The following is a 23557-nucleotide window of genomic DNA, read 5'->3' on the forward strand; positions in this document are numbered from 1 at the left end:
AGTTCAAGGCTCTGCGAGTAGGTGTCTCTTTGTCTCCGCTGTATGCCAACAATAGGAGCTTTGACACGCAAACACAGCAATGGTCACCAGTCGAGATGCTGGTTCGACCTACGGGCTCGAGTCCTTATACAAGGATCGTATTCTGTTTTTTTTAATTACAACTGAAAAAAACAACTTTGAAACTTTTGAGGGAGCTCCGGCGTCGGGCCGCTAGACGCAGCGGACCGCAGGGAAGTGAGACAACGCACCAAAACATCCGCATCGCTTGCTGATGCTGCCTCCACTTGATCGTGGGACGACTTTATCAACGAAGATAATTTAGTAATCCAGATAATAAAACTGGGGTGGATAACACTGCTGGAATTAGATGCAATGAGTCTGTAGAAAAAGGCAAAAAAACAACTGCAGATGGATGATGAAGTGAAGAAGGAGGAGACAAAACCCAACCGTGTAGGTAAACTTCAAATGCATTTTCTAACTGTTGTGTGTTGTCACGTGTCATATTAAAGCAGACCAGCGTGCTTGATGTGAGCTATTTCTCTGCTCCGCATTGTGCTAACGTCTCACGCTTCAGCTGAGTGAGATGGCCGACGACAGCTTGCAGATATTATTTGTAGTGTAAATTCCGCTGGCTTGTTGCATCTTGTGCTGACACCAGGATAATTACTACATACATGTGTCACAGCAAAAGCGTGTAGAAAAGCACTTAGGACTGATATGATTAATACTTAATACTGAGACACTTAATACTGAGACAAATCTACAGACTTCACTACACCATACATGTTACAGACTTATGGGCAGATTTCATGAATTCCAGTGACCAAAATACTTTCTTTGAATTGTTGAAACTAAAAATGACGTTGGTTTTTAGTGCACTTTCAACCCTAACCCCATCATTTAGTTTGCTCATAATTATCAATTATGATAATTGGGGATAATCACTGCCGAGTACGGACACGGCCCCTTTACAGTATTACAAAGAGTGGTTCATTGGAGGCAACACACAATAGGTGTGTCTACCTCTCCATGAAGACTTAACTGCATGTGTCTTGAAATAAGTTTATCTCCCTTTGCCGCTTTGCTGCAATTTAGATACGTTTTTTTACAAGGGAATTGAATCCACATCTGACATATAAAACGTTATAAAGGATTAAAGCTCATCTCTGTCAGTGTTTGTTCTCTGGGGAGGTCAGACAACAGGCAGCTGTTGTTGTAATAATGACGTTGCGTCTGGACAGTGGACAGTCTGATGGGTTGACTCTCCGGCTGGTGGAGTGAGTGAGTGAGTGAGTGAGTGAGCTTTCATTCTACCCGAATCATAGAAAAGCTGGTGCACTTTGTGCATGAGCCAAACATGTCTTATTCAGCTTGTTTTACTCAAAACCCAAGACACTTTAAACTTTCGTTCCCACATCGGCCTCAGTATGTTCACACTTAAGAACCCCTGTCTGCAAACCAACAGCAGACGATTAGGAGTTCATTCATACGTTTATTTCAACCTCCAAAGTTGCCCAGACGTCCTTGACCTCCTCTTCTAAGCAGAATGACTTTTTAGTGAAAAAGCCATAACGAACTCGACTAACTACTGTTATGCCTCTGTGAGTCATTTTCTTACGAACACACGCAGGATAGTAGGAAACTTTATAACTTCCCTGAACACTAAACCCCAAATGCTCTCCTTACCTTCCGGCCCTCTTTCTCTCTCTGCCCCCTCCCCCTCCCCTTCACCCTCCCCCTCCCAAACTACAAACTAGGCACTCCCTCTCTTTTTCTTTCTTCCTCCTCTGTCATTGAGTTGGCCTCCATTGAATCAGCAGGCCCAGCCAATCACAGACATGGCCATTGACCCTCTGTAGCCAATGAGCTCGGAGATAGTGGAGAGCTCATGTTCGCTCCCTCCCTCTCTCCCTCCCTCTCTCTCTCTCTCTCTCTATGTGTGTGTGTGTGTGTGTGTGCCTCCTGCAGCTAAACTTGCTGCCTCACTCATGCTTCCTGGCTTCACTCACATGCTCAGAGACAGAAGAGCTGAAGAGTCTTAGCAGCACACGAGGAAGTGCGGTGTCTATTTTAAACCACTCAGGATTCTGCTGGATATTTTGAATATCCTGTGCGAGTGTGAGAGATTGTGTGTACAGACTTCAGCCAGAGCAGAGTAACTTTGTTCTGTCTTTTTTTATTTTGGATTCCCCCCCCCCTGTCTAACTGGGTGGCCGTGTGTGTGTGACAGAGAGAGTGTGTGGGTGAGTCTGCATGTTCGTGTGAGGTGGAGGGGAAGGATCAGGATGATTGCGGCCCAGCTACTCGCCTATTACTTCACTGAACTCAAGGATGATCAGGTCAAAAAGGTGAGTGCCTTCTGCTTCTTCGGGATCCAGTTTTGAACCGCGCGTCCTTCCAAGGGACACTGAAGGGAAGCCGGGGTCGAGGGGAGAGGAGCACATGTGTTGGTAGAGGTCATTGAGTTTACTCCCACCGTCATCATCGTTACCTCGCCGAAAGGCTGGAGTTTTCCACTTCAGTGCACATCAGAACATCGCTGTCCCATGATGCATCGCTTTGAGGAAGTGAATGAAACAGAAAGCGGGTCAGGGGGGTGAAGTGCAGTGGTCATTTCACCTTTTGTTTCATTATGAGATTTAAATTGACTTTGCTTAGTGGGACGTGTCAAGCTGCACATGGGTCTGCTAGCACATGAGTGTGTAAGCGATGACTCACAGGTGTGCCATTGTGGTCGTGATGTAGGCGTTCAGAGGTGTGGCGATAATGAGATCAGTAGAGGGAAGAAAGGTAGAAATTGTCAGAAAGCATCATGTTCCTGTCATGTTTGGGTTAAATAATACTTGTGTGTTCAACATGGAATACGAGAGGAAAAAAGTATGATTTTAAATGTTTAAGGTGAAAAAAAGTGAGTTGAGCGCAATGAATGTGTGTCTTTCAGAACTCTGCTGTGCAACTTCTGGTGTAAAACCGCCTAGGCCAGTTTTGTGGGCATGTTTGTGTGTCACAGTAACTAAACTTTTCCAGTCGCTCAGACCCCAACAGTTCCCAGTACTTTCGGAATAAATGTGCCATTACATATCCCGTGTAACTGAGTCAGCGGAAGGTAAAATACTGTCTGTACCCCATTTGTGTAATCTTATTTATTCTTGTTTCTCGTTGTAATATCCTGACCTCGTTATATTTATATTTATTCCAAAGCTGTGCTATCAACATCTGCTGCACGGTTCCTTTAAGGTCGCTCCCTGATGATGTCACGCATCCTCCCCGAAATTCTGCATCAAACACCGACCTTTTCTCTCCTTCATTTCCCTCTCGGTCTGTTTCCAGTTTCTCAGTATAGTTACAACTTTATTCACATAAGGTGACCGACAAAGCTGTTATTCCTAAATTTGAATCTGAAGGTACAGCAGCTGGGATCTGATATGATAAAACACTTCTCTCTCTGCCTCTTTACTCGTGCTCTCTCTCTCTCTCTCTCTCACTACCTCCCTAAAATAGGCCAGCTTTAAACCACGTGACCATAGGTGACAGGAGGAACGCTAACACACACACACACACACACTGTGCCAGAAGTTTGTCTGGAGCTTCTTGTACCTCTGTAGCTGTGACATTGTAAATAACACTATCAGGATGTGGAAGTTAAGGAGCAGCTGCAGTGCTCAATACCTGCAGTGTCCTTGACTTTACTCTTTGTGTAGTGTGGGTGTGTGCGCGCGCTGTGCCTGCACGACATTGTGCACATGTACATACACAATGGTGTCATGTTTCATTGCTTCCTCAAGCAACTCAGGAGTGACGGGGGAGAGCGAGGCATTGTAGGGAGGAGGATTGCCAACGGAAAGGAGCGGAAGAAGAAGCAAAGGGAGACGGAGTGCGGACGATCTTCCTTCCTCAGTCAGAGAAAGTTGCGTGTTGAGGTGAAAACATGGCCGTCCAGAATCATTCATGCGCACGGATTAACACACCACAGAGGCCTCATGTCGCCGTATCAGGAAGTTTGAAAAGGAAAAGCGGAGCTTCCTCTTTTGATTAAACAAATACGACGGGTTTTCAGTATTTAGTGTATTCATGTGATGGAAGAACCGACAGCAGAGGCCTGACCTGTGAGGTCAGGTGCTGCCCTGCAATAATAAAATGCGTGGGAACGGTTTCAGGCTGACTCGTGGATGCAAATTGTTCATTCCAATTTCTTGTTTTCCCTTGGGAGTTTTGGACTAAGCCTACTTTTAATCAGCCCCTCATTCAATTATCTAATTAACAATTGACTTGTTCACTGTTCGAGCTCCTCTAAATAAAGTTAACCACCTATTTACAATTCAATAATATTGAAGCACAAACTATTTTTTATGTAAAGGAATGTATTTAAACCCCAGTTTACCTTTGCCTCCTTGACACGGGCGGCCAGCTGCGTTTGCTTCCAGTGTCCGTTGGTTCCTGTTAGCGCGCTGCGCCGTTAGCTCACCGCTAACTGCGCTGCACTGCTCCCACTCGGCCATTACAACTCATGATGCCAATTCTCATTGGGTTGTTTTGCTTCTTGTTTAAATCTTTGGCCCACAGTACCCACAATTTAACGTTAACTGCGGACCGTTCGGTGGGACTTTCAGCTGCGTTTTGCTGCCAGCGGCTGATGTGGCTCAAACTTGAGGAGGAGTTGGCTGCAGCCTCTTTACTCTGTGCTTCCAGATTACGTTTTATAGTCAAAAATAACTTCAACACCATTAATCAGATTTATCGCGCTTCTTTCTGAAGACATAAGAGGCTTTAAAAAAAGATTTTCACATTTGCAGTAGCACTCGACGAGACTCTCAAACAGACATTGATGTGTGAAAGCAATGGGGTTGCATTAGGCAAGAGGAAACGCAAGGATTTTATTTCCACAACAAATATAAGGTTACTTTAGACAATGTTTCTACTGAGTGTTTAGCACTGGAGGGAGCTGGATGAACTCAATCACAAGTGCAGATCACAGAGTTACAGACTAGTATTGATTCCCATTGGATAACCAGTGCTGGCAGCCATCTCTCATTACGGGGATGCATATCGAGTAAGATCATCACGAATAAGTGAAGGTGGTCGTTTGGGTCAGTACGGGACGATGCATATTTGGGTGAACACCCGGCGCCTTCTTATTTGCTGTGCATATCTACTCCATTGTTTGTTATATTTGAACACTGCAGATATTTGTAGTCGCTCCATTTCATAATCTATTCTGCCTTCATTTCCTCAGTTTGGGCAGCTGACCTGGGTCAAACCGACCTCATTGCAAACGGCATATGCAAGTGCAACAGGCTCTTTGTTTGCAGTTCTAAACTGTTTTAAGCTTTACCACAATTGGGGAAAAGTGTGAACTCGGCAAGATGCTAGTTTACTAAGTTGAGTTGCCTATACAGTATTTTACAAAGTTTAGTTTTTTGGGGTTTGCTACTTTGTACTCTTCATCAACTCTATTCATCCCGTATTTAAAAACACACAAGCAGTTGAAAAAAAGAGATAAAATCATAGCAAATATGCTTTTTTATTGTACACATCTACAAATGTTATATTTTCTGCCCACATTCACCAACAGAGATTTTAATTCTTATCAGAATACTTCTCCTTAAGAGTGTCACATTCTGAATACATTTGTGTGTGGTTTTGACAGGTAGAAGGTGAAAGCGAGCACGTAGACGTGTGCTGGTTTGAACGCGTGTGTGTTTTATGGTGTAATTCAAAAGCAGAGGCCGCAGATGTTGTGTCATGATGGCTGTTGTCAAGCACCAACATGTCAGTGGTGTTAAGACTTCTCTTCAAACCATCAGGTAGACCTCGGTGTGTTTTAGACCCGTCCAGCTGGTTTACAGTGTAACACATTAGCAGTCGGACAGTGCGGTTCACATGTATGCTACTCTTTATCTGCGTTGACCCACAACTTGCTTGCACTATTTAAACACGACTGCGTGGTTAAACAAACATAAACGTTTTGTCTTCAGTGTTAATGATTCTCTTCATGTTTTGTGTTTCATTCTACGACAAAATCAAGATTGACCCCTTACAATGATTTTATATGCAAACACACACTCTTATCAAAACCTGTGTACGTTTCATTTATTGCCTTGTCTTTTTATTTTCAATAGACATCTGTTTCAATAAACATCTGTTTATTTTCAATAGACATCTGATTTTTTGACAATAAAATCCAAATGTGACATCTGCTAATTGGAATATTTTTATCAAAAAACATTGTTTTTGTCCTTCAGCCTAACCACACATTTAAATAAAAAGTTAAATTGAGTTGTTTTGCTCAGAAAAACGGCATTGTCCTGAACCAGTTACCAAAGACCAGAGCTGTAATGGAAAATGACGTGTGACTTCTAAAACAGGATGTTAGAACATTCCAGAGTAATACTAGTAAATTCTCACTTGGACGTCACAGCTGCATCCAAACATTGTGTGTGTGTGTGTGTGTGTGGATATTGAGTCATGTCAGACTTTTTTGTGCGTATTATTGTTATTATTATTGAATACATATCTGGTTGTCATGAAACAGACTTACAATCCAGTAATGGGTTAACTTGCGCTCAACTTCCCTGTTACTCCACAAATCAGCAAAGTCATGATGAACATGACATTCGACCAGAGGGACTTCTCGCGTGTGTGTAATATAAAGTAGGTCTTTGCTTCATCGTAGAGGGTGATGAAACAATGGATTTCACCAAGATTGTTTAACATCCTGTTCCCGACAGGCCGGACAGCTCGGGCCGCTGTGTGCTGAATCTGCGACAGTTTATACAGTGAGCGAGATACACAGTCTGTGCCAGACAGGCTGATGATTGCTTCAAGGCGCACCTATTTTGTCTGTCATGGCCTCCTCCTTATCATATCCATAATAAAGTCACAAAGAAGGCCTTGATAATAGCCTGTGTGTCATTAGATATTGACTGTGCAATATGACCACATGGCACTAAAACGATATAGACATCGTTCTGTTGCTTTGCGGCGCTGGTTCATTAGTGGGTGAAGCCCAGCTGGGATAAATTAGTTCAGGGAGTGGATTCCTGTCATGGATGACTAAAAGCATTACAGATGGAGAGTTAGTTTTACTGTATTTTCAGCATCGTCATATAGTATTGCGGTTACATGTTTCTGATTTATAATAGCAATGTCTCTATTTTGTCTGATGTCCATTTGTAGATCGATAAGTACCTGTACTCCATGCGTTTCTCTGATGAAACGTTGAAGGAGATCACCCAGCGGTTTCGGATGGAGCTGGTCAAAGGACTGGGGCGGGACACGAACCCCACTGCCTCGTTGAAAATGCTGCCAACCTTTGTGCAGTCCATCCCTGATGGCTCAGGTTAGTAGGCGCCGCCTCTAAACCACATGATTTAACTGACGTCCAGTCAGGCAAGAAGTTATTTAGTGGCAAAGCAAGTTTTCTCATTTCAGCACTGGCAACAAAAGTAAGGCTGCACAGTCCAAGGCCGAAAGACAAGTGTAACTTACAAATGTGGCATCATCTCTTCCTTCTTGGCCTTTCTCAGCATTTGTACCTTTTTTGCTTTCAAAATAAAAAATGCTATTAACTCGACAGCACTCGAGTTAACTTAACCCGATTCAACAGGGACGACCATTTTCACACCACGTAGGTTTTTGTGTTGTAGCATTTAAACTATTTTACCATAAGCAGAAAAGCAGAGTGAGCAGGAATTAGTCTGTGTTCTGTTGAGCTTATAACATATTGATAAAAAACAGGAAATGTTTCTGCATCTTCTTGCTGTGACCCACTGCAGCGTTCTCAGTGATCTTCAAACCCTGATTGTTTTTTAATCACTGGCCTCGGGGTAGTTTAGAAAAAAAAAAATCTTTTCAGATACATTATCAGTCTGCACAACTGAGCTGACCTTGCATTCCGATCTGCACGAAAAGGTTGAGGGACATGATCTCACAGAGTGAAAGAAAAACTGGTGGTTAAATGTTTCCAATGCTCTAAAAAACCTTTTACTCCGAATCACGATAGTGTGGGTTCATGCAATGAGTTTCTTTCTGCTTTATAATCTTGTTAAAACCATTGAGATATCTCAGGAAGATTACGATGATGAGGTATGAAAAGCTTTATCAAAAGCCGAGAAGAGCTGTTGCAATTAGATGTGTTTTTAAGTGAATGCCAGCATCCTTTTGCCTTGCTCCTGAAATTGCATTCATCCACCTCTCTCTCTCTCTCTCGTCTTCCCACGTTGTCTGTCTGACAGAGAAGGGCGACTTCATTGCGTTGGATTTGGGCGGCAGTAACTTCCGGATCCTCCGCGTCAGAGTGAGCCACGAGAAGAAACAGACCGTTCAGATGGAGAGTCAGATCTATGACACACCAGAAGACATCGTGCACGGAAGTGGAACAAGAGTAGGTTAATACCGAAAACACACAAACAGAGTCTTTTCAGCCCTGAGACACCTTCTCACTCTCAACATCTGCTCTGTTCCAGCTGTTCGACCATGTTGCAGAGTGTCTCGGTGACTTCATGGAGAAACACAGCATCAAAGACAAGAAACTCCCAGTTGGGTTGACCTTTTCCTTCCCCTGCCAGCAGACTAAACTGGATGAGGTGAAACTGTTCATTTTTTTATGTTGATTCAGTATTCTTCTACTTCTTTGTGACTCACAGCACTTTCCTTGTCTTATCTTTTAGTTAAATATGTGACAATTAACATGCTGGCCTTTTGGAACTGTGAGTTGCTGCGGTCGTGCTGGAGACCGACCTCCTTCCTTTTCTCACTCCTGTCTGTCTTGTTTTCAGGGCGTTCTGATCACGTGGACGAAGCGTTTCAAAGCCAGTGGGGTGGAGGGAATGGATGTCGTCAAACTCCTCAACAAAGCCATAAAGAAGCGAGGAGTGAGTCCTCACTTATTCATCCAGAAAGGATTTTGTTTGACTAAAACTGGGATGCAGAATGGCACCGATGACCGTAAACGCTTGTCTGCTTTCATTTGTTTCAGGACTACGACGCTGACATCATGGCGGTGGTGAACGACACGGTTGGAACGATGATGACCTGTGGTTTCGATGACCAGCGCTGTGAAGTTGGCATTATTATCGGTATGGCAACAATGTGCATTGGAATAGTCAAGAGTGTATTTGACATTGTTCAAGTAAAATGGAATTCAGGAGTCCAACCTGAGAAGCAGAATTAAAAAAAGAGGTTAAGCTGTGGGGATGTATGTGTTTTCTCGTTGATTAGGTACGGGGACCAATGCGTGCTACATGGAGGAGCTGCGTCACATTGACCTGGTGGAGGGAGACGAAGGCAGGATGTGTGTGAACACTGAGTGGGGGGCCTTTGGAGACGACGGCAGGCTGGAGGACATCAGGACGGAGTTTGACAGAGAGATAGACAGAGGCTCTCTCAACCCTGGCAAACAGCTGTAAGTCATACCAAAACCATTATAGTTTTTATTCCAGTCTTGTTCATATTTTTACGCTGTGAAGGAACCACAAAATATACCAGACGTATGACTCACCTCTGGAGGTGGAGCGGCCGTCCAATAGGAAGGTTGTGGATTGAATCCATGGCCCCTGTGGTCTACATGTCAAATTGTCCTCAGTCACGATACTGAACCCCCGTATTCCTGTGAGCGTTTAATGCTCCATAAATCTAGTCCCTGTACCACTTTCCACCCTTTATGTTTGGTTCTCCAGAAGATTAACAATGTATTTAATACGAAGAATAATGAAAACATAATAATACTCATACTCCGTGCTATCGGACAATATATGCCAACTATAAATAATGACAATTTCCCCTCTAAAATGTGCGCTGTGAAAGATGTACAAAAATTCACTTAAGTCTGTACAGTCTCACCATGAGAAAAACAGCGTCTGAAACCGCAAATTCAATTATTATTATTTCCAAAAACGTTGCTTAAAAGTCATCTTCTGGCATCTTCAACTATAACATGAATGGTAAAAAGGTTGAATTGATAATAATATAAAACTCTCCTTTGGTCTTTTAACGTGTAGATTTGAAAAGATGGTCAGCGGCATGTACCTGGGCGAGCTGGTTCGTCTCATCCTGGTGAAGATGGCCAGAGAAGGCCTGCTGTTCGAGGGCAGAATCACTCCGGATCTTCTCACTCGAGGGAGGATTGAGACGAAACAAATCTCCGCCATAGAGAAGTAAGTCACGCTTCATGTAAACATCACCCATTGTTGTTTTTGTATATTTGTATAAATCTACATTACACAACTTTGAAGGAGGTATAATTCCAGCCCGTCTTTGCTGCTTTGTCTGTCCTGTTTAGGAGCAAGGAGGGGTTGAACAAGGCCAGAGAGATTTTAACCAGTATTGGAGTGGAGCCCTCAGACGATGACTGTATCGCTGTGCAGCATGTGTGTATTGTTTGTTGAAATGGCTGTATTTGGATCTGATGCCACTTAATGTAGTATTTATATGCAAACTATTTGTACTACTGAAATCATTTTATCAGTATTTGTACGTTTTGGATTTTCTGTCTGCTGTGATTGCAAACATGATAATGTCAATTTCAACATATTTGAAATCTATGCTGCATTGTCTGAAAATGGTTTAAAATACAACACATACCTTTTTTTATCTCATTCTGCAATTCATTCAGTTTAAATTTCCTGCCGCTGATGAATTCCTCTCCTCTCCAGGTTTGTGCCATCGTGTCTTTCCGCTCTGCCAACCTGATAGCGGCCTCGCTGGCCGGCATCCTGCTGAGGCTAAAGGAGAACAAAGGCGTGGCGCGACTCCGGACCACTGTAGGGATCGACGGATCGCTATACAAAATGCACCCGCAGTAAGTGAAGGGAATGTTTGCTTCATTCATTCATGTTGTCACTGTTACTTGATGTCAGAGGCAGTTGTGATTTGTTTGTCAGGTGTTCCGAGGTGGCTTACTACATAATTTAACAGTTTTTGTTTTAAAAATGTTCTTAAACACTCTTCTATGTGCTTCAGATACGCCCGTCGTCTTCATAAGACAGTCCGTCGTTTGGTCCCGGACGCTGATATCCGATTCCTCCTGTCGGAGAGCGGCAGTGGAAAAGGAGCCGCTATGGTGACGGCTGTCGCCTACCGACTCGCCGAACACTCCCGGGAAATTACCCAAACGCTGTCTGAATTCCGCCTGACGACAGAACAACTGCTGGAGGTGAGGACACGGAGATAAAGAAGCGTTTGAATTAACTGTGCATTTCATCGCTATTGAGAATATTCCTAAATTCCTCCCAGGTAAAGAAGAGAATGAAGATCGAGATCCAAAATGGCCTTTCAAAAAGCACCCAGGAAGCTGCCACTGTCAAAATGCTGCCGACCTTTGTGCACAGCACTCCTGATGGCTCAGGTGACTCTCACACGCACACAAGCATACATGAACACAAACGTATTCCAGCTGCCAATTTGACTGCACAGCTGCATTATATCTTGTTAAAATCACTGCAGTGACATTCCAATGAATGATTTGGAATTTTTCCATTGAAATCCCCGGCTATTATTTTTTTCATCATTGTACAAGGAACATCTTTTGTTACAGTTTAATTATATTTAGTCATTGATTCATCTGTTTGTCTGCCCATTTAATTTTTCAGAACATGGCGATTTCCTGGCTTTGGATTTGGGAGGAACCAACTTCAGGGTTCTTTTGGTCAAGATTCGCTCTGGCAAGAGGAGAACAGTGGAGATGCACAACAAGATCTACTCTATTCCTTTAGAGGTGATGACGGGCACGGGAGAGGAGGTGAGATGGATCAGTTATTTACCCCGTTAACTTCTGTTAAATGTACGTATGTGATGAAAAGTCAGAAGGGTTGGTTTGGTAATTGTGCTGTAAAGTTCAGCAGGAATCAAGAAGAAGGTCTGTAGGTTAGAGGGAGTCTTCGAAACAAAGATTTGAACTTGGGGTTGGTGATAAAGTTGCGCTCCCTCAGCAGTTCCACTGCTTTGCCCTCTGGGGGGCGTCCCCCTCCTCCCCCGTTTCTGAACCACTGATACAGTATAATATAAGTGTCCTCCTTCTTGATATGATTCAATTAGAAGACTATACATTTTAGCAATTATCGCCCCGCCCCACCCGTAGGTAAACAGAACAGGAAAGTAGGGATAGTTTATTGTAATTTTACGTGTGTTTTAATTCATTTTGATAAATTGATGTTGTGCATCTTTCAACATATGTGTCCAGTACACTCTGAAGTTGGCATATTTGTGAGTCCATAGCTCTGCAGTGATTCCAGTATACAATGTGTGCGGATTGTAGTGATGGATATATGAATTAACTCTCCTTGCTACGTAACTGACGCACATGAACAACCGAGCTAACCGTGCGCCACTAAACTCAACCTTTCCCAATCACGGTTTCTGTCCTGCCCCCAAACCAGTCAGATTACATAACAGCCGTGAATAATTAATCCACTAAAATATGTAAATGACCAGGCTGCATCCAGTCACACAACATTTCATTAGTGTTTTATAAAAATCTATTTAAAGCCCAAAGGGATTAAACTTTTTTTCATTTCTGTTCTTATTTCTCCAGATACTGTATTTCCAGACAGATCTTATAAAACTAGCGAGTAATTAGCATAAACAGTGGATTATTCTTTTACTGATAAACTTCAATACTGTTGTTTAAGATATTGTCTTGTCTTCTTCCAGTTGTTCGATCACATTGTGCAGTGCATCAGTGACTTCCTGGACTACATGGGGATGAAGAACACTCGTCTTCCTCTGGGCTTCACCTTCTCCTTCCCGTGCAGACAGACCAGCCTGGATGCTGTGAGTGCGCAGCGCTTCCTTCCTCACCGATACGCTGAACTGTCTTTCTTCCCCGAGAGGCCGCAGAAAGGGTCCACTGATAAACGCTCACATTACCGACTTCGAGTTTTCGAATTCTTGAGCTGACCAAGAACTCCAGGTATCCTATGAAAAATAAATGTGTGTTTTTGTGTGCAGGGCGTCCTTGTGACGTGGACCAAGGGCTTCAAGGCGACAGACTGTGAAGGAGAAGATGTGGTGGGTTTGTTGAGGGAGGCCATCAAGAGGAGAGAGGTGATTATATGAGCTGCTTCATCACTTGGTTAAACATCTCTCTGCACTGTGAAGTTGCATCATATTATGTGTTGCTTCCTTAGGAATTTGATCTGGATGTTGTGGCCGTAGTGAACGACACAGTGGGAACCATGATGACGTGTGCCTACGAAGAGCCCACCTGTGAGATTGGACTAATTGCTGGTTAGTTAACCTTATGTATCTTTTGGTAAATATTCAGTTTTCTGTTCCTTCTGTTGTCCTTCTGACGCTTCTGTATGATTATAGGCACTGGCAGCAACGCGTGTTACATGGAGGAGATGAGGAATATTGAGATGATTGATGGAGAGGAGGGCCGGATGTGTGTCAACATGGAGTGGGGGGCTTTCGGAGACAACGGATGTCTTGATGACATTAGGACAGATTATGATCGGGCTGTGGATGACTTCTCCCTCAATTCAGGCAAACAAAGGTGAGAATCTCCTTCACACGCACACAGAAACCCTTTTATTTCATGGACTTAAACCCTTATTAATGTCTTTCAGTGTGTTGATTTCTGTGCATGTTTTGTGCTTGCGTGTGTTTTAACAGATATGAGAAAATGTGCAGCGGCATGTATCTCGGGGAAATTGTGCGAAACATCCTAATAGATATGACCAAGAGGGGATTCCTGTTCAGAGGACAGATTTCTGAAACGCTGAAGACAAGAGGCATCTTCGAGACAAAGTTCCTCTCACAGATAGAGAGGTGAGAATAGTGACTACCTGGTTTATGTCTGCTCAAGATCATTGTAGATCATTAGTGCCGTTTGTAGAACAGCATCTGCAACTATTATCTTTACTGTTTCGATAGACACGTTTTTTTCTTTATTTTAAGTTGTTCTTAAACTGAGATGAACTTCTCTTTTGCTGAGTGCTCATTCTTCTTCTTCTTCCAGTGACCGATTGGCTTTACTTCAAGTGAGATCCATCCTGCAGCACTTGGGGCTGGATAGCACCTGTGATGACAGTATCATTGTTAAAGAGGTAAAGTGTAGTCCGATACATGTGTGCTCATAACAAACCAAACAAAATATATTATAAAATACGGGGGTTTTTGGAATTTCAAATCCGTAGCCAGCAAGCACGTTGATTATCTAATCCAGTCTCCATTTATGAACACAAACTCATGACCCTTATTGCATATTGTGCAGAGAATAAACACCTAGTTTCCAGTTTATTATCTCTAAGGGAACCAACATGTTAAATCTAGTTTGAACGCAACCTTCATGAAAATATCTAGGTCTACCTTATGAACTGAACACTGCAAGAATCTGAGCCACACAATATATTGTTATCATCTTGTGAAAGAAGTAGGCACATGTTACCATTCAAGTGTCAGAAACTGATATGTCACGGTGTATTTACAAGCTTTGTGGAGTGAAATGATATTTTCTGCTGAGCAAATTGTTGCAGTTACAGTCTGTTAAGTGTTGCAATAACGATAATGGGTTTTGGTTGGTGTGCAGGTATGTGGGGCAGTGTCGCGTCGTGCAGCTCAGCTGTGTGGGGCGGGAATGGCGGCCGTGGTCGATAAGATCAGAGAAAACCGAGGACTGGACCATCTGAACATCACTGTAGGGGTGGACGGGACACTCTACAAACTGCATCCACAGTGAGTTGAATTGGAAGCAGATTAAACGCTGCCCACGAGATGTAAACATGGAGACCAGGTTGGACTTGTCTGAAGGACTCGTTTAGACACTTGTTTACCTTATTTACATGACAACTGTATTTGTCGCTCCTGGTTGTGGAAGTTGTTGTGCAGCAAACAAGCACCTGGAAACACAAGCCGGCTCGACCATTTAAACACACAGGAATGCACTCCTGGCCATTTAGCACCTTTTCAAATACAGTTGTAAGATGTGTTTGAGGCACCTCATGGTAAAAGTAATTACGTTGTTGTTAAGCCTCCATTCCTGTTTGTCCAGATCTGAAAAGAGAAACCACAGAATGGAAGAAAGAACACTTGGTTTTCTTCTTTATTCACTCACATATTGTTATTTGTTATATATTGTTGAGTAATCCCAACTGATAGCAATATATTTTTTTTTTCTCCCCATTTTCAAATTTCATCTACATTTTCCTGCATGGAAAATACACATGAACTGACTTACTGAGTTTGACTCTAATTTCTTATGTATTCATGCAACAATGATTGAATGGTGCATGTCTCGTGCCTTATTGTGTGCAGATCATAATGAGCCTGAGACTTTATTGACTAACTAATTGTGAACAAAATGTGTTGTTCAGAAGAGTCCAGGCCTTAATTGAGGGCTATCTCACTTGTAACATGCTGCTCTCAATCTCCGTCTTTTTGGAGCTGCACTTTCTCTTTTGCTATTTGGTACAATATGTATCACTTCACTGTTCAACATGTTGTCAAATCTTTTGTCCCCGTCTAGTTTCTCTAAGATCATGCACCAGACGGTGATCGACTTAGCTCCTCAGTGCAACGTCAACTTCCTGCTGTCGGAGGACGGAAGTGGGAAAGGAGCTGCTCTCATCACAGCGGTGGGCTGCCGACTGAGACGGGAGCTGAACGGCAAATAGAAGATCTCCCATCTTCTTATCTCCCCACTATTGACCCCGAGAGGACGAGACGGCTCTCTCTGCTGCGTCAGGTAGCCGAGAGTCAGGCCTTTGTTGTAGTCAGATTATCTTTTAACAACCGATGAAACAATACCCAGACTCTTAAGATAGTTTGTAGTTTGGTTAAGTTTGTAGTTGGGTTAATTCAACTTATCTATATAGATAACACACGCATATTAAACTCGTAAATGTTCATGGCAAAAAGTCCACACGTGAGCTGTTTATCATCGGCATATGTAGGAGTCCTCTGATAACTGCAGTCTTATACAATGTACCAAGTACAATAGTTGAAAGACAATGTCCATAAGTATGTCAGAGAAGCGTCTGTCCTTATAACATGTTTGGTAAAGGCAGGAACATAAGAACACACCTTCCAAACTGTTTCTGCTCCAGGAGGCTGACTGTTTCTACAACTTGGTGTACAAGGGATATGAGGGTTAAATAATAATTTGTAATGAGGGAATATTTTTGCTTAAACTGTAATACCATGTCCAGATAATATGTTATACATACATTGTTGCTATTTATTTTATTTTTGTATTTGGCGATGTTGAGAAATGTTGCTGTTGCAGTAATGAGGCTCACAAGAAAGGCCACCTCCAAAGACCCCGTAGCCATCCCCTTTACGGTGGTGGAGGATTTAATGAACCAAATCAAGCAGAAAGGTGACAAAAGAGGGACGGTGATCATGACTGATCTGCGAGAGATGTCACATGCTTATTAAATGTGCATATTTTGACTAATGCCATCCTAGCCTACTCACTTGTATACTAAGTAGAAGTCCCGTCGTTGGATCTATGACAACTGTTAAGTTTATTATTGGTGTTTAAAGATGTGCAGGCTACTCTCATAATTACAGTGATATTTACAGTGAACTTACTTAGCAAAAACCATCACACAGGAATTCGGTGCTTATTTACAGTAGCTGCCATCGGAACAACAGTGACTTGATTCGGGGATAAGAATAATATGGTAGTAACTGAAACTTTAACAAGAATGTATTCATTTCACGCTTCTCACTGTACTCGTTCCTCTGGACTCCACATCCCCTTAAAAACCCAGGAGGTCGTTTAAGATACTGTAACGCTCATTCAAGTAGCACAATTCATGCAAAAATTAATGTTTGTTCTGTAATAAAATCAAATGAAATTATTGCTGTTAATGATTTAAAAAAAACACTGGGATATTTTCATAATTTACAGCCAGTTTAGTTTCCATTCCTACTTTACATTAATTCCGTGATGAAGCTTCTGCCTTTGTTGCCTTCAGATGTTTCCCAAAGTAGTATAAACATCTAAAAGCCAGCCCCAATCACAGAGACACATTAGACTCTTTGCTTCTCATCACAAAACCCAGACTGTATCCGCCCAACACTGTAAACCAACCGGTCACGAAAGAAAAGACAAACCTGAGTCAATCCGGAGTTGTTTTTGTGCAGATACGTTTGATGTTGGTGTGTTTGGAGATAACTGATCAATGGGACATAAGCTCTGTGTCCTAATCCTGCAGATATACAACCTCCCCTCTGTAGTCATTATTCCAATGTGTAGAGGAAAACTGACAACACATACATTTATTAAACACATAATTCTTGTTTATTTAGGCCACGAGTAACCACCCTACTTTTTGTGTAAACAACCAATACAGATGTTTCACTTTGTTTCACCGTGTGTGTTTAAATAATCAAAAGTTGATCAAGGAATCAAGTAGTTTTCTCTACATTCTCAAATGTCAATGTTAAACGGCTAAAGTATTTACAACATCCAAGTAGATAAGTCTCATATTTCCATTTTCACTTCATCTGCATGATTAACATTAATATACATCACATTCTTCGAGGAGCAACACTTTCACTTTTTAATGACTGCTCAACTGTACAATGGCCATAGAAAATACAGGTCTATGAACCAGTGAATTCACAATACATATAGATCTGTCAAAATACTAGTACTGTACACTAACAGGTCCATGGTCGTCATATAATTTTTCCTCTAAAATGGATGACGCCCAGTTTATGTGAATGTTTTGTAAGTTTATGTAATTTATATTAGACACCCGGGGTGGAGCCCTACTGAGTGTTTGTTTGTCTCGCCTGCTGTGTGGTCACGGACACCTGCTCTTAATAACAGGAGGAGCTTTATTTATTTTACTTTGTTACGTGTGTGTATCAATAAATGAAATTTCACTTTGACACAGAAAGCTCTGTAGGATTTTGTGACACGATTTTTGTCCAACATGCTGCCAGACTGTACGAAGACGACCCGCCGCTGCCTTTGTAAATCAACCCAGTCTCACATAATAAACACAACAAAAATAAAAGTTTTCAAATGAAGTACCGCATTATTAAGGCTTGGTTCTGATACCAGTGGACTGTCCACCCATTTTATGCTGCTGAAGACAAATAAGCACGCAAAGATACTTTTATAGTTAGTTTTTCTCGAAAGAAGAGAAAAGGTTGGTAAAAAGTCAGCGATGAAAGAAAAAGTGTAGACGGAGGAGAGAGGAGAATGGGCTTCGGTAAAACTAATCAATGACTGCAGGATTTATCTACAGACCTTCTTGTTAATCTCTTGTCCAGTATGCATGTGTTGTTATGCGCCTCACATCAATTTCCATTTTAAAAAGTGATTAGTCCTAAATCCAATGAACAGCTCCGTACTAAGACGATGAATATCACCACAGTTTGCTCTGATGCTTCATTCTCTATTTCTCATCAGCTCTGTAGCTGTAGAGAAACCCTGTCACCATCCCACCGATGTCCTCATGGTGATTTGATTGGGTGGTCGATGGGTGTGCTCCATGCGTTTTGCAGCCGGGGATTGTGAATCGCTCGGCCTCCTCTCCGCATGTGTATCTGAGTACGCTGTGTGTTTTAGTCGGTGGCTGTTTCTTGAGCTGCACGCGAGCGTCTCTCTCGGTGTTTAGTTCAAGGTTGACAGCTCTTTTGCCGGATGTGTGTGTGTTTGTGCTGTCTTTGCGGTGGCTACGCGTCATGGTGACTCGGAAGGTGTTGGTGTGCTGCAACTCCATCCTGTCCTCCTCTGACACTTTGATGAAGGGACACCATACAAACGCGTGGCGGAAACCTGCACGAAACCTGCAGAAAGGGACGAGAATTGATTTCAGGGTGCTGTCACCTGAGGAGTTTGTGTGTGTGTGTGTGTGAATATATCTTTTACCTTTGGTTTAGACAGCAGTAGATGATGGGATTGTACATGGTCGAACTCATCGCCAACCAGAATATGGCCAGATACACCTGAAAAAGCAGGTGAACATGGGACACCAGTAAATGAGTACCTCCGATTAAAACTAATTCAAACCACTGTTGGTAGTTAATGACAGAAGAGCAGCCGCTAACCTGCTGGATGTAGTTTTGTTTATATATGTCTATGTTAAATGATCCCAAAATGAAGTAGATGTGGTAGGGCAACCAGCAAAGGGCAAATGTCAGCACAACGACAACCATCATCTTCACCACCTATGAAAAAGCACAGCAGAGTCGGCTCCTTTTTAAATTCAGTTCAGCTTCGACAGACGTGGCCCAGTTGATCTGAGCGTTTTGACAATAGGGAGGTGACACGTCAAAAGTCCGGATTTACAGCTCACAACACTAGAAGATTAGACGTGAGTGACCTTTCTCTTGGCTGTGATCTGGCTGTGGTAATGGTCTGTTGCCTCCCCGGGGATGTGCCCACCCCACAGCGACTGGCCAACCAAACTGTAGGTCACCAGCATCACCAACAGAGGGAGCAGGTAGCTCAGTAATATCACTGAATACTGGTAACTGCAGAGGGGGAGAAAGCAGCCGGTCAGTGTTGTGAAGTTATATAAACACACATTTTGTTCACGGTTCCTTTGGTTGATGATAATCCTCGGGCAACATACACTACCAACATTTAGAAGTGAAGAAATAAAACTGCCATCAATAATAAGCCGGTGAGTCATGAGTAAATACATTTACGCCCAGATGTTTTTCCGTACAGAGGGTTCAAAGACGAACCATCTGTCTGCACCAGGTACATTATGCTCATAGTCCCAGATATTTCGAAAAATTCATTATTATAGCATTTTGTGTACTGATTTGCATTAGTGTCCTCATACATCTGTTAGCAGTGACTGTATCCATCTTGCACACCGTGTTTGCGGCGATATTTACTTGTCTTACCTCAGTTGATGTGTTCCACCATAGTCGTCAGGCCAGTTGACCATGCACACCGTTCTGGGGTTGTAAAACTGTGTCATGCTGTAGTAGCACTGAGGGAAAGCCAGTAATATTGCTACAATCCAAATCAGGGCAATCACAACCTTTGTAGAGGTGGAGGACAGACGGGGCTTCAGGGGGTGGATGATGGCCATGTACCTGGAAGGACATCAAAAGGTTTATTCATCCACATCTCTCTCTTTCACACAGGTCTATCTTTAGCTTTTAGGAATCACAGTGACCCCAGGAAGCATCTTTGTTATTGGGCTTCTGTGCCATTAAAGTCGAGCCGTATTTTTATTATAAAATCCACTTTTCCATCAAACCATTAACTGGAAAGTGTTGATCTATATCTCGTTACACAAGTGTATTTAAGATCTGAAACAAAACAATTTATCAACACAAAGAATGTATATAACAAATAGCTTGAAGAAGAACATGTGTTCTTCTCATCCAATATCCTGTAAAGATGTTGTTCTAGACCTGAAAAGCCGATCTAAATTTGAAATCTTTAAACCAATATGTACAATTTATTTAAAATATATAATAGCGTTCACTTAAAAATTAAAGACCTGATTGAGTATCTAAAGACTACATTACTTCTGTCATTTGATATATGCTTCAAGAAAGGCGATACGTTTAGTGAAAAGAGGGCAAAGCAAAGCAATAAAATCACTATATCTAAATCCATGGCTGTGTGATTCAATTCTAAATACTCAAGAAGAGTATGGTAATGGCCGTTTATCATCAAGTAAAAAGATACTTCATGTATATCTGTCTAATCTAAATATAAGAGAGAATGCTTTTTCATGTAAATCTATTATTCTGGCTCTGTTTTGCTACACTCTTCTTAACTCTCACTTTTCATGGTTAATTTTTTAGGATTGTAGTTGCAATTTGGAGTTGGCATATAAAGATTTTATGAATGCAGATTATTTTCCTCAGTTTAAATGGTTAACATGGGATTAGGTGTTATGTGCTCCTTCAATACATTTTGAAGACTTCACGAATTGGAAAGTCCTGAGGAGGAATGTAGTATCTATAAGTTGATGTAACACCTGGTCGGATCCTAGCAGATGGCAGATGTTATGTAAATCAAGCGCAGCGTCCTACTAAAGGAACAGACTGACCATTCATGCTCCAGTACGTATTAATGACATCTGTATCTCTGCTGCTTTTCGACCACTGTCTCCTCAAGCAGCATTTTCCTCTGCTGGGTGAACAGTTTCTGCTGCTGCTTTTATCAACTTTCCAACCTCAAATAATCCCCTGACTGAAAAAGAAGCTCTAGAAATCTGCAATGAAGCGTTAACTGATGAAAAATATTCTATTAGGCTGGCATGTATCTGCCATTAAAGAGCAAAATATGGTTGTGTGAGTCATTTTTCAGGCTATTTTATACTAATCAACCAGTATATTGATCACTTTTATTCATGATAATTCAAATACATTGAGAACAATAGATCAATACAGTTGATTTTTTTTATATTTGCATAACGCAGATCCTAAATCGGGCGTTCTAGGAGTTGAGGATAAGTCCCTCCATGACTGTCATATATTTGTACAAGACCGTTTCTGCGGTGAGCGGGTTATTTTCGTCAGTTTGGATGAGAGCTTGCAGCTTTCTTACCGGTCCACTGCAATGGCAGCCATTGAGTATATTGAGGAAAACATGGCAGTGATGGGGAAGAAGTTCTGGAATCGGCAGTAGCCCAGGCCGAAGTACCAGTCATTGTGAAGCGCATAGACAAAGTTGAAAAGAGTATTGAAGGTTGCCATGGAAACATCGGAGAAGGCCAGGTTGACAATGAAGTAGTTGGTAACGGTCCTCATGCGCCTGTGTGCTAGAATGATCCAGATCACTGTTACGTTGCCAGTGATGGACACCAGGATGATGAGGGAGTAGGCTAGAGCCCACAAAGCCACCTGAGGGAGGAGAGGAAGAGGCGACGAATAAGAGAGGAGAGAAAGAGGAGACAAATAAGAAAATGAGAGGAGAGGGGCGAGGAAAGAGGAGGCAGGGAGGAATGCAGACGATGAGAGAGCAGGAGGGAAGACGAGGGTTCAAACAAGAAAAGGAAGAGGAGACTATTATTTTTAAAAAGGAACAGTTCAAACGGCAGCAGAACAATCAAAGGGAACAAAGATATACAGATTGGAGGAGTAATAGATATTCTCCCGCAAAATACTTAATTTGTGGATCTATGTTTATTTTTTTACATTTGTTTGTCAGAGACTATGTATAATATGTTGGAATCTTCCAATATATTTTTTCTTTCCTCTTTCTACAGTCTACTGATCTCTGCATTTTCAAAACACACACTTAACAACATTTGTCTTTGGGTCAGTTGTTTCATTAAACAGCTCTGAATATCATCTATTGATTCACTGCCACATTCGATACAGTCTTCCCTGAACGATCCCAGGTTTCCCACCTGCCAATCTGGCTGCTGGAACTGATTGCCAATTGTCTCGTTCCCGTCGTCCTGCCAGTCGGTGGTCAACGAAATTGGCAATAAAGTAGCCTCCATGCCTTGTTGAATGTCCATTCTTCTTCCTGAGGGAGAGAAAACTGTAGCTGCGTCATGCATAGAGGATTTAACTTCATGGGATCTCATATTCGTATTGAGTCCCTTCAAATAGGCTGTTGATTTGTATCTTGCATGTAGTTCATATACAGTGTTGTAAAATTCTAGCTGTGTTTTTCCATTATTTCAAGATGGATATGATATAGATTTATTTATATATATATATATATATATATATATATATATATATATATATATATATATATATATATATATATATATAATGGCTATTAGGAGAAATTTTAACCGTACAACATATGCTTTTCAGATGAATCACAAATGTCAAATGAGAAATAAGCATTTGGCTATCTGAACGTCAGCACGGTCGCCTTAGTTAATAATCAAACATCATATCATCATTATGGCAAGTTCCATATCTACTGATAGCATAATCTTATAGCACATGTTCGTTTTATTCAACCATTTCGTTCTGCATAAAATAAAGCTGCCCTTTGGTTCAGCCCACATTCAATTTAAATCATGTGATAAATGTTTAAATGTTAAACAAGTCGAACTGTTACTATACCAATGAAAATATATTCATCAGAAAGAGCGTATCGAGGGCATTTGGCTCACAAATTGTGTTGCAGCATCAAAGCGCTGAAGTTGAGGAATTTCTGCACTGAACAATAATAAGACAACATGTCCATTTCCTTCATCTGGCTTACCTGAAGTTGAGTTGTCAGTTTTTACACCAGTTGGACCGATCCATAATGTCCGTAAATTAGACTCCGCAGGCGCAATGAACAACCAGTTACATCCAATAGTCCATCAAGACATCTCAACTCTGTCTCTCTGTCTCTGACACACTCACACACAACCTTTCCCTCTCTTCTGGAATGTATCACAGCACAAGCTGCTGAGAGTGACTGGGAGACGCACTGTCAGGAGGGCACGCGGCTCTGCGCATGGAGCTGCGCCAACGAGAGAGAGAGAGGGAGAGAGACAGAGAGAGAGGGGGGGGGGGAGTGGGGGGCAGAGAGAGAAGTATGAATGAACAAATAAACTACCGATTTCCTGAATCAATGTCGGTTTCAAAGTTTAAAACTTTTAACAATGCTGCTGTCTACCTTTTCATGGAGTTGTGGCATGTGAAACATGAGAAAACATGTCCGGTT

At 42.0% G+C, this 23557-nt stretch overlaps 2 protein-coding genes across 3 annotated transcripts; one reads left to right on the forward strand and one right to left on the reverse strand.

Moving 5' to 3' along the window:
- Positions 1 to 1945: 1945 nt before the first annotated feature.
- On the forward strand, positions 1946 to 17849 carry LOC120834924 (hexokinase-1). Its single transcript, XM_040203316.2, has 21 exons — positions 1946 to 2348; positions 7177 to 7339; positions 8235 to 8383; positions 8466 to 8585; positions 8778 to 8873; positions 8978 to 9077; positions 9220 to 9403; positions 9999 to 10154; positions 10280 to 10367; positions 10653 to 10798; positions 10960 to 11152; positions 11233 to 11344; positions 11589 to 11737; positions 12649 to 12768; positions 12946 to 13041; positions 13125 to 13224; positions 13309 to 13492; positions 13612 to 13767; positions 13958 to 14045; positions 14528 to 14673; positions 15464 to 17849. Exons 1-21 carry the CDS (start codon positions 2286 to 2288, stop codon positions 15609 to 15611), a joined length of 2757 nt encoding a protein of 918 aa, XP_040059250.2. The 5' UTR covers positions 1946 to 2285; the 3' UTR covers positions 15612 to 17849.
- tacr2 (tachykinin receptor 2) lies at positions 17223 to 23297 on the reverse strand. Of its 2 annotated transcripts, none has more exons than XM_040203437.2 (8): positions 23108 to 23297; positions 22287 to 22408; positions 21482 to 21777; positions 19816 to 20010; positions 19284 to 19434; positions 19009 to 19128; positions 18830 to 18906; positions 17223 to 18747 (listed from the first exon to the last, which is right to left on the reverse strand). In XM_040203437.2, the coding sequence occupies exons 2-8, from the start codon at positions 22398 to 22400 to the stop codon at positions 18354 to 18356; spliced, it is 1347 nt and encodes a 448-aa protein (XP_040059371.2). In that variant the 5' UTR covers positions 22401 to 22408; positions 23108 to 23297; the 3' UTR covers positions 17223 to 18353. The 2 variants fall into 2 exon arrangements, with proteins under 2 accessions (XP_040059371.2, XP_040059362.2); XM_040203428.2 differs by having other exon boundaries at positions 22287 to 22423; positions 23108 to 23290.
- Between the last annotated feature and the right edge of the window lie 260 nt (positions 23298 to 23557).

The sequence above is a fragment of the Gasterosteus aculeatus genome, chromosome 12, assembly GCF_964276395.1.
Source record: "Gasterosteus aculeatus chromosome 12, fGasAcu3.hap1.1, whole genome shotgun sequence".
Lineage (NCBI taxonomy): Eukaryota > Metazoa > Chordata > Actinopteri > Perciformes > Gasterosteidae > Gasterosteus > Gasterosteus aculeatus.

Excerpts from the sequence above, each read along its gene's own strand:
- LOC120834924 (XM_040203316.2), top strand. The coding sequence starts at position 2,286 with ATGATTGCGGCCCAGCTACTCGCCTATTACTTCACTGAACTCAAGGAT. Across the intron at positions 13,042-13,124 it reads AGGCCATCAAGAGGAGAGAG|GAATTTGATCTGGATGTTGT; the intron begins GTGATTATATGA and ends TTGCTTCCTTAG. Across the intron at positions 13,225-13,308 it reads TGAGATTGGACTAATTGCTG|GCACTGGCAGCAACGCGTGT; the intron begins GTTAGTTAACCT and ends GTATGATTATAG.
- tacr2 (XM_040203437.2), bottom strand. The coding sequence starts at position 22,400 with ATGGACATTCAACAAGGCATGGAGGCTACTTTATTGCCAATTTCGTTG. Across the intron at positions 19,129-19,283 it reads AGATCACAGCCAAGAGAAAG|GTGGTGAAGATGATGGTTGT; the intron begins GTCACTCACGTC and ends GCTTTTTCATAG. Across the intron at positions 18,748-18,829 it reads TACTGCTGTCTAAACCAAAG|GTTTCGTGCAGGTTTCCGCC; the intron begins GTAAAAGATATA and ends CCCTTTCTGCAG.